Source organism: Mesoplodon densirostris, chromosome 19 (genome assembly GCF_025265405.1).
Source record: "Mesoplodon densirostris isolate mMesDen1 chromosome 19, mMesDen1 primary haplotype, whole genome shotgun sequence".
NCBI classification, from domain to species: Eukaryota; Metazoa; Chordata; class Mammalia; order Artiodactyla; family Ziphiidae; genus Mesoplodon; species Mesoplodon densirostris.
The window spans coordinates 15410453-15421486 of NC_082679.1; the positions used below are offsets into that span (position 1 = coordinate 15410453).

Consider the following 11034-nt stretch of genomic DNA (forward strand, 5'->3'; position numbering starts at 1 on the left):
AGCTTATTTCCATCTGAATACGTGTAATCTACTGATTAGTTTATTTAACATTAATTGAACTGTATGCTGGGGTTGGTTATATCACGGAGCATACAATAAGTATTATGTTAGTTCTAGGCCACTTAGGGAGAAATTATACCAGTAGATAAACTGATGAACAAATATGTAATTCCAGAACTGAGAAAAAGATCGAGGGCAAAGAACAGGATACATGACAGAAAATTAAGATATTTAGAATGAGAGAAACTGGCCATGGAGAGATCCTGGAACACAAAACATTCATGGAAGATGAAACATTTCCTGAAAGGGTCTAAGATGAGAAAGTAATTGGCATGATATGGGAGTCAAATGGATGCCAGCATAGTGAGCTCATGGTGAGTCAAGGTGAGAGCACCTCAAAATGAAGGTGAATAGGGAAGCAGGGGCCAGATACTATAGAGTTTTGCAGGTCTGGTAGGGAATTTTGTATTTTTTTTGAAGTGCAGTGGGAAAGACACTGTATTTAAACAGTGAGTGCCACACTTTGAGTTGCCTCAATCAGGGAGGGAGATTAAAAATATATATATGAATGGCCATTCATTCACCAAACAGTCATTGAGTATTTACTCTGTATAGGTACAGTGAAGGGTGAGCAGACAATACAGAAATAAACAAGTTAAAATATAATCTGTTGAGTTTAGAGGTGAAATATACTAATGTCTGCAAGATGGATTGATGGATGGAGGGGTAGATAGATGTGTGAAAACGCAAGTAGAGCCAAATGTTTATTGTAGAATCTAGCTAGTGGGAATATGGGGGTTTCCTGTCTGATTCTTTTCATTTTTCTTTATGTTTGAAAGTTTTCATAATAATGTTGGAGAAATGGATTAAATGACATGTGTACTGCAGAAAAGTGCAGTAAGTAGAGTGATGAGGGTCCTGTTTTGTAAAGCGTGGTCTCTTGGGGAATCCCCAGGTTGCCCAGTGGTTAGGACTTGGTGCTTTCATTGCCAGGGCCCGGATTCAATCCCTGGTTGGGGAATTGAGATGCCATGGGGCATGGCCAAAAAAAAAAAAAAAAATAGTGGTCTCTTAAGTCGGTGTTTGCATAGAGGTCAGAATGAAGTAATTGAATGAGCCATATTGATACCTTAGGGAAGATATTTGCAGGCAGAGATTCTGAAGGAGAGGTGTGCTTGGCAAGTTTGAACATCCAGTTGGTCAGGGAGCTGGAACAGAGTCAGCTAAGGGGAGGAGACAGCCAGTGAGGTTAGAGTGAGGTAGTGAAGGACAAGTTCAGGGAAGGCCCTGTAGATCACAGGAGGATTTTGACTTTTACTCTGCATGAGAGGGAAATACAGTGGAGAATTTTGAGCAGAAGAGTGGCATGATCTAGCTTATTTTAACAAGAACAGTACAGCCACTGTGTTCGGTGTGGAATATAAGGAGGACATAGGGAGATACTCCAAGATTCTGTTAATCTTGGTGAGGGATGGCTTCGGACAAGGTGATCGCCACTAGAGGTAATAGAAGTAGTCAAAACCTGGATATATTTGAGGCTAGAGATGAGAGGACTTGCTGTTAGATAATGTCCTACTCCTTTAGATTCTCATTTAGTTGGTTGGGTCCTGGACATTATGTTTTTAACAGGTTCCCCAGCTGATTCTGATTCTTACCAGAGGTGAAGAATCACCTCCTTCACAAGCTTCCCTCATTTTCTCTGTTCTTATTCCCCCCAACCCTTTTTTTTCAAGTTGTAATGCAGTGTTAAGAGTTTACATTATTCACTATTTTTAGTTTGTCATTTCTACCTTAGAACTTTCCTTTCTCCTACAACGTGAAAATACCCACTATTTTCTTTGTTATCTTACAGACTGGGAGTCTAGAAGAGAAACCAAGATGCTAAAGGAGGACAGTTATGAAGTTCAATCACTGCAACCAGAGATAACAAAAAGACTTACAGGCTCTACCCTTGAGTACACTAGGGTCAGAAGTAACAGAGAAATCAGATGCAACTTGGAGAGGCTACAGGAAGGACGTTTCAGACAAGCCACAATAACCTCTGAAGAAAGATCCACTTCCATTCAACGCACAGATCATAGAACACCTCAGACAACTCATACTGGAGCAAAATCCTGTGAATCCAAGGAATGTAAGACTTTCAGGTACCAATCACACCATAGTCAACATGAAAGAAGTCATAATAAGGAAAAAGACTCTAAATGTGGAGAATGTAGGAAAGCCATTAATAGTAGGTCAGACTTGATTAAGCATCAGAGAATTCATGAAAGCAAAAAAAGTGATGAAAATAAGAAATGTGCCTTTATTCGTGATGCTCAGGTTACTAAATCTCAGAGCATTAATACTGCCGAGAAACCTCATAAATGTAAGGAATGTGGGAAAGCCTTTCATTCTAACTCGCAACTTAGTAAGCATCAAAGGATTCATATAGATGAGAAACCCTATAAGTGTACAGAGTGTGGAAAGCCATTTCCATCTACCTCACAACTTAATTTACATCAGAGAATTCACACTGATGAGAAATACTATGAATGTAAGGAGTGTGGGAAAGCCTTTACCCGTCCCTCACACCTTCTTCGACATCAGAGAATCCATACTGGTGAGAAACCCTATAAGTGTAAGGAATGTGGGGAAGCTTTTCGTTATGACACACAACTTAGTCTTCATCAGATAATTCATACTGGTGAAAGACGCTATGAATGTAAGGAATGTGGGAAGGTCTATAGTTGTGCCTCACAACTGAATCTACATCAAAGAATTCATACTGGTGAGAAACCTCATAAATGTAAGGAATGTGGGAAAGCTTTTATCTCTGATTCACATCTTGTCCGACATCAGAGTGTTCATACTGGTGAGAAACCATATAAATGTAAGCAGTGTGGGAAGTCTTTTCGTCGTGGCTCAGAACTTACCAGACATCAGAGAGCTCACACAGGTGAGAAACCTTATAAATGTCGGGAATGTGAAATGGCCTTTACTTGTAGCACAGAACTTATCCGACATCAAAAAGTTCACACTGGTGAGAGACCCCATAAATGTAAGGAATGTGGGAAGGCTTTTATTCGAAGGTCAGAACTTACTCATCACAAGAGGAGTCATAGTGGTGAAAAACCCTATGAGTGTAAGGAATGTGGGAAGGCCTTTGGTCGTGGCTCAGAACTTAGTCGACACCAGAAGATTCATACTGGTGAGAAACCCTATGAATGTAAGGAATGTGGGAAAGCCTTTATTCGTGGCTCACACCTTAGTCAACATCAAAGAATTCATACAGGACAGAGGAGTGAATGAAGACATGTGGGAAGCTCGGAATTTAATTGACACCTGGAAATTCATACTAGTAAAACACAAACAAAAACCCCTGTAATTGTAAGGAATATGGGAAAGCATTTAAGGATAACAACTTAATATCAGAGTTCATACTGTGGATGTGAAGCAGTCCAGAATTTGATATTTGTTACTGATAAAAAACCTTATAAATGTTATGAATTGGGAGGGGTGTATTTGTGTTTCAGAATTTATTAGACATCAGAGTTCAATCAATTGGTGAAAAAGTGAAAAACTCCATGAATATAAAGAAAGTGGGAAGGCTTATTAGGAAAGCAGTGTTAGAGACATTAATCATTCTAACTTTTCTCAACATCAAGGGTCATTAGCCCTTATGGGAAATCAGGAGTCATAATATAAATATAAGGAGCACGAATTTGCTTTAGCTAACTAATTATTCAACTGATAATTCATACTAGAGGAAGGCTACATTGTTAAAAAATTCTTCCATTCCATTCAACTCTTGTTAAATGTTTGCAAGCTCATTCTCTAAAATTAATCTGAACTGAATCAGAGTGGGAAAGGATTTAACCAATATTTAGTGTTTACTTGGCTTCACCATTATTACTTATTTCTTATAGGGCTAATGACTTAACCAAATTCTCTCATTTATCAATTAGTAATATTAGCACCATATTTCTTAGTAGCATTGTGTACATTGTATCCCTTAGAATAGTGTCTGGCTCATATTGAAAGTGTGTTAAATAAGAGGGGCTTTATTCTTAATTTTGTTTTCCTAATTGTGTATTAGAGATCATATGAGAGGAAGGCCTTATGTGTGCAGTGACTATCTGAACATCTTACATCATCTTTCTTCATGGAATGTTAGATAATTCCTTCTGGAGAAAAATTTTAAAACAGAAGCTTTTCATAGGTTGCCCTTTTCCCCATTAGGGGATTCATAATGTAAAGAACCCCAGTAGAATAAAAGTGGGGAGCTGTGAGGTCAGAGGGAAGACTTAGATAATTTTTTTTTAAGACCTTCCAAAAAAACAAGAGACATATGCCATGATCTCTGGCCTCTCTTTTAGTGAATTAGAAAATAAAGCCTCAGGGCTTCCCTGGTGGCGCAGTGGTTGAGAGTCTGCCTGCTGATGCAGGGGACACGGGTTCGTGCCCCGGTCTGGGAGATCCCACATGCCGCCGAGCGGCTGGGCCCAGTGAGCTATGGCTGCTGAGCCTGCGCATCCGGAGCCTGTGCTCCGCAACGGTAGAGGCCACAACAGTGAGAGGCCCACATACTGCAAAAAAAGAGAAAAAAGAAAAGAAAGCCTCGCCAAAATCCATTTCTCCACAAGGAAATTTAAGAGACTTGTATAAATAATTTTTACGTTAAAAAGGAAATCAAGGCAGGGCTTCCCTCATGGCTCAGTGGTTAAGAATCTGCCTGCCGATGCAGGGGACACGGGTTCGTGCCCTGCTCCGGGAAGATCCCACATACCGCCGAGCAGCTAAGCCCGTGCGCCACAACTACTGAGCCTGTACTCTAGAGCCCGTGAGCCACAACTACTGAGCCCGAGTGCGCCTAGAGCCCTGCTCTGCAACAAGAGAAGCCACCCAATGAGAAGCCCGGGCACCACAACGAAGAGTAGCCCCCACTCGCCACTTAGCCCACGCGCAGCAACAAAGACCCATCGCAGCCAAAAATTTAAAAATAAATGAATTAATTTTTTTTAGAAAAAGAAATCAAGGCAAATTATCATTAGGCAGATTGTCATTCAAATGAATGACAAAGAGACAACTTCATGTTAAAATTTGTAGGATGCAACCAAAGCTTTACTCTGAGGGAATTTAACTTCTTTCAATATATGTAGAAAACAGGGAAAATTCAAAGCGAGGATTCATTCTCACTTCCTTATACTTAGTGTGCTGCCTATTCCTGGTAGGTTCCCAGTAAACATCTGTTGATCAGAGGAACGAGAGAGTGAATGAATAAGCATCCAACTCTAGTATGTTGAGGTGCTCTAACAAAATAAGTGCAGAGCCCAAAAACACCTTAAACTTTTTGAAATGAAAAAGATTTCACCCTAGAAAGAAAAAACTCAAGCATCATAAGTGAGAAAGGATATGTAACTACAGAAATGAAGGAGATGAAGAAGTAAGCCAATATTGTTTGGCTGACACTGTTGGTTTCCTGTCCATTGGTATTAACCATTCTCCCTTTGCCAGGATTGCCTGCTGCCCACCTAAGTCTAAATGCCAGATGCCCTCCTGATTGCTTTGCAGCTGGGCATGTGTGTAACAGTCCCGGCCATAGAAGATCTAAGCAAAAAGTCTGCAGGTGAGCTTCAGTTAAATATTGTTTACTAACAAAATAGGAGGAAATGGTCTTCCTATATACAGGATGCATGTCTCTGTGTGATACCTGGAATTATGGCCATTTTGCAACCAGGGGAGGTGAGAAACTGAGATTGGCACAGGAATAACTTGTGTCTTTGACATTATTGAGATGATGAAACAATTCAGAACTACCCTGTGCCCGGACGGGTGTGAACTAAGAAATTCCGTGCCTATCTGTTATAAGTTTATATTCAACTTTATATATCCGAATCCTGGAAAAAAATATTTTCCTATACATACACGTTTATTCCACTTTAGTAAGATGAGAAAATGTTTATATTCAGCTTTTTATAGTGTATGTGAAATTATAGAAAAAGCATTATTTTCTTAAACGTATATGTGTGTGTATATATACAACTTTGATTTGTTAAGATGTAGGAAATGTCTGTTTGCATTCAGCATCTCACAGTATATGTATATATGCAATTTTTTTAGTATGTCTGAAATCCAGGAAAAGTAGTAGTTTCCTGAATATAGTAAGAACCAAGAAAAAACTAATTAAAGAGCTACACCATATAATTCCTCTAGTACTAGAGTAGATAAAATCTAAGTCTTTAAGATATAAAGAGTATCAGCTATGAGGCTAACACAATCCCTATACCAAACTTGGAAAAGGACAGCATCCAGCTCAAATCAGCTATAAAAATAATCCATTGTACTCAGTGGTATATGAGTATTCCAATTAAAATAGCAAGTCAAATCTAGCAGCCTATTAAAAGAAAACAGAGGGGTTGTTTTGTCTAGAATGAAATGGTTCATGACCTGATCTGTCAGATTGTAAAAAATGTGATGTATAAATGTAGTGTTTGCACGTTGAAAACTAGACACTAAAACAACTTAGCCCCTGAAAGTAGTAAACTATTAACAGCATATGCATATTCAACTGCTGCGAGGTCACTGCATTGTCCTCTTAATCACACCTCATGGGGTGTAGTCAGTCACAGCATTTGGAATAATCACCATCCAGTATATTCCACCTTTGCCCCACACTTTAGAAAAATATTACATACTAAGTTTAATGTAAACATGTATTATGTGACAGATTAAATCGGTCATAGCTAAATATCAATCAACCCATTGGAGGACAATTTATAACAAAAATTTGAGCATTTTTTTTTAAAAGAGGGAAATGATTACTAAATTTTATCTATACTTTCTCTACAATTTCTAACATTTTTTGAGTTAAAATAAATGTTATAGTTATAATTAATGTCAAGAAATGATTCTCTGTAGACTGGGGGTTGCCAAGGGGGAGGGGGATGGGAGAGGGTTGGATTGGGAGTTTGGGATTAGCAGATGCAAACTGGTATATATAGAATGGATAACAACAAGGTCCTACTGTATAGCACAGGGAACTATATTCAATATCCTAAATATATGTATAACTGAGTCACTTTACAGCATTAATTAACACAACATTGTAATTGAACTATACTTCAATAAAAAAATTTAAAAAGAAATGATTCTGATTTTTTGCCAGTGTATACATACTTCTATTTTCAAGATTTGAGAGTTCTATTCCAAATTTATGTTACATGTTTTGCCAAAAATGAGATATACTGCAAAGGTTTAAACAAAACAAAAAGAGCTATCTGTACCTATTTTCTGAAGTGCCAACATCAAAAGCCTTTCATCCTTTTCTCCATACTCTCTCATACCCACATTGGAGCTTTATTTTCATGATGGGGGTTATGGCTGGGAGCGGTGTAGTTTGAATGGGATTGTGCTGACACATTGAAGTATAGCCTCCTTTTCTCACTTGATAACATACCAGGGGACTTCCTTCCAATCGAAACCTACAGATGTAACTAGTTAGCTTTAAATGCTTACAAAGAAAAAGCACATGAAAAGATGCCCAACATCGCTAATTATTAGAGAAATGCAAATCAAAACCACAAGTACCATCTCACACCATTCAGAATGGCCATCATCAGAAAGTCTACAAACAGTGCTGGAGAGGGTGTGGAGAAAAGGGAACCCTCCTACGCTGTTGGTGGGAATGTAAATTGGTACAACCATGATGGAGAACAGTATGGAGGTTCCTTAAAAAACTAAAAATAGAACTACCATATGATCCATCAAGCCCACTCCTGGGCATGTATCTGGAGAAAACCATAATTTGGAAAATTACATGCACCCCAGTGTTCATTGCAGCACTACTTACAATAGCCAGGACATGGAAACAACCTAAATGTCCATCAACAGAGGAATGGAGGAAAAGGATGTGGTATATTTATACAATGGGATAATACTCAGCCATAAAAAAGAATGAAATTATGCCATTTGCAACAACATGGATGAGATCATACTAAGTGAAGTCAGAGAAAGACAAATATATGATATCACATATGTGGAATCTAAAAAAAAGATACAAATAAACTTATTTACAAAACAGAAACGGACTCAGACTTCAAAAACAGACTTATAGTTACCAAAGGGGAAATGCGGGGGGGGAATAAATCAGGAGTTTGGGATTAACATATACACATTATATAAAATAAACGAGGACCTACTGTATAGCACAAAGAACTATACTCAATATTCTGTAATAACCTGTATGGGAAAATGAAAAAGAATAGATATGTATATGTATAACTGAAACACTGCTGTACACCTGAAACTGACACGTTGTTAATCAACTGTACTCCAATATAAAATAAAAAAAATTTAAATGATTACATAATAAAGACAACCCCTATTCTACCAGTGAAAGTCCAGGTTTGTTATTTTTACCAATGATTGTACAATTTTACTGCACATGTATTGTTTGATGTTGCTTTTTTAATTTCTGGAAGTGGGTAGATTCCTATCAGTTGGATTCCTTGCCTGCCTGACAACATAGATATTTAAAATGTAGTTAATGCCTTTTTTTTTTAATTATTTAAATTTTTGGTGAAACTTGCCATTAAACTCTACAGGAATTTATATCTATTTCCAACCTAATTTCCACCAGGACTGAACCTTTTCTGTTAAATTGGATGAAGAAAAAAATGTGCCTTCAATTTGCATTTTCTTAACTGCCAATGAGGTTGAGCATCTACCATGCCTGAGTCATTTGAATTTTATTTCTGTGAATTGCTTTTTTTAATCTATTCCTTTTAATTACACTAGCTTTTAAAGCAATTTGTAGAAATTTTGTTAAGGAGATTGTTTTGTCATATATTTTCTTAGTCTAGCATGTATCTTCCTTTTTGTGACAAAAAGTCAAACTTTTGTGAAGGGCCAGCCAGTAAATATTTTAGGCTTTGTGGTCGTACAATCTCTACTGCCTTTGTAATATGAAAACACATAATAAACCAGTGGTTCTCAATCAGAGGTAGTTTTGCCTTCCCTACCCCCAACCCCCAGAGACATTTGGCAATTAAAGAGACTTTTTGGTTATTGCTATGAAGGGGAGTGCTGCTGGCATCTCGGATGTGCTAAACATTCTACCCACCCTCTCTGCCCCCCACCCCAACAGAATTATCTGGTCCAGAAAGTCAGTGGTGCTGAAGTTGAGAAATCCTGACCTGTAAGCAAGTGGGCATGGCTGTGTTCCAATAAAACTGTATTCAGAAAAACAACAGGCCACCTTTGGCCTACAGGTTGTCGTTTGTTGATGCCTGTTTTAAATTATCTTTTTGCTATATGAGATCTCGTTTTCTGGTTTTGTTCCTGAATTGTCCTTCATCTCATTTTTTTTCCAAATTTTCTTCCATTTTATTTTATGCTCTTAAATCTTCTTGACTAAATAAAATACAAAACAATAGCAACTACTGCCTAATAATTAGGCCTCTTATTGTTTTAAAAATATTTTTATTTATTTTTGGCTGTATTGGGTCTTCGTTGCTGTGCACAGGCTTTCTCTAGTTGAGGCAAGTGGGGGCTACTCTTTGTTGCGGTGCACGGGCTTCTCGTTGCAGTGGCTTCTCTTGTTGCGGAGCACAGGCTCTAGGCGCACAGGCTTTGGTAGTTGCGGCACGTGGGCTCAGTTGTTGTGGCTCGCGGACTCTAGAGTGCAGGCTCAGTAGTTGTGGCACATGGGCTTAGTTGCTCTGCGGCATGTGGGATCTTCCCAGACCAGGGCTCGAACCCCTGTCTCCTGCATTGGCAGGCAGATTCTTAACCACTGTGCCACTAGGGAAGTCCCCCTCATTGTTTTTGATTAAAATTTTATAAATCATCTCAGAAATAGGTCAAGTATTTTCCCTTCAGTCCTGCTTTTCTCTCTGAGTCTGTAGAAGCAATAGAAAACCAACACTTGGTGTACACATAGAAACGCATGGTATGAGGTACCACCTAAGTAACAAGCAGTGATACATCTGTAATTTTCTTTAGTGACAGTATTTTAGTAGGATCTAAAACTATTGAAAAATACTGATCTAATTCTTTTACTTGCTGTTGTATTTTTATGCATTTATCGGTCTCTTTACCGATAAAATATAGAAAAACAATTGCAGATAAAAATCCATTCTATTCTAAGCAGCAATGGATTTAATAAGAGGTTTTGTAATTTGAAGAATTTTCAGGAAGCCAAGGAATCGGGCCTTTGGAGTGCACCATCCAGGAAAAAGTGGTAAGAATGAGGCCCAAATATAGCACAGATGCACTGATAAAGGCTCAGATACACTGTTCCTTGAACAGTACTTGGATGGTACTGTGTTTAAGGAAAACTGCTGCTGCTGCTTACTGCATATCACCTATTGTTCTAGGGAATGGATGCTAGAAACTTCCATAGCTGCCTCAGGAGAACCAGTCACTCCTGCCACTGTGGGTCCTACCCCTGGATATGCTGCCACCACCTCATTATACTCATGTCTTCCACCTCCAGTGTTCAGGTAGTGCCTGGTAGAAGCCGGGGAGTTGCATGCCAGCTCCCAGCTACAGTGGGGTCCAGGTGAAGCATGTAAATTGTAATGAGTAATCACAACTTGGGGGATGACAAGGCAGATTCATTCTTATTTAACACTGTCCCTTTTAATTTGGTAGAACAAGTACTTACTCTGACCCCAGATGAAATCATGGGCAGACCATGTATAGAAAGCAAAACCTTTGTTTTTAGTATTATTATTATTATTTTATTTTTAACAGTAGGTCCTTGTTGGTTATCTATTTTAAACATAGCAGTGTGTACATGGTTAATCCCAAATTCCCAATCTATCCGTCCTCCCCACCCTTTCTCTGTCTGACTTACTTAAGCATCATTTACAGGTGGGCTTCTCCCTTCCCTTACCTCAGGCATGTTGGAGGGTAGGTAAGATGGCAGCTGAGAAAGAGACTGGAAAGGCAGAAGCCATCCATGTCGTTTTTTTCCTCATTTCCCAGCTGTCCTAGTTTCTGATTGTTTCCTTTATGGAGCTTAAGTATTGGAGAGAGTCAAGTTCTTATTTG

At 38.6% G+C, this 11034-nt stretch overlaps 1 protein-coding gene across 2 annotated transcripts in view; it reads left to right on the forward strand.

The window, feature by feature from the left end:
- The window catches only part of LOC132480574 (zinc finger protein 568-like), a 28481-nt gene extending 20176 nt beyond the window's left edge, over positions 1 to 8305 (forward strand). For both annotated transcript variants that reach the window (XM_060084862.1, XM_060084861.1), the window contains exon 5: positions 1853 to 8305. In XM_060084862.1, the coding sequence (XP_059940845.1) occupies positions 1853 to 3288 (1436 nt within the window). In that variant the 3' untranslated portion in view covers positions 3289 to 8305. The remainder of the gene's footprint in view (positions 1 to 1852) is intronic.
- The last annotated feature ends 2729 nt before the right edge of the window (positions 8306 to 11034 follow it).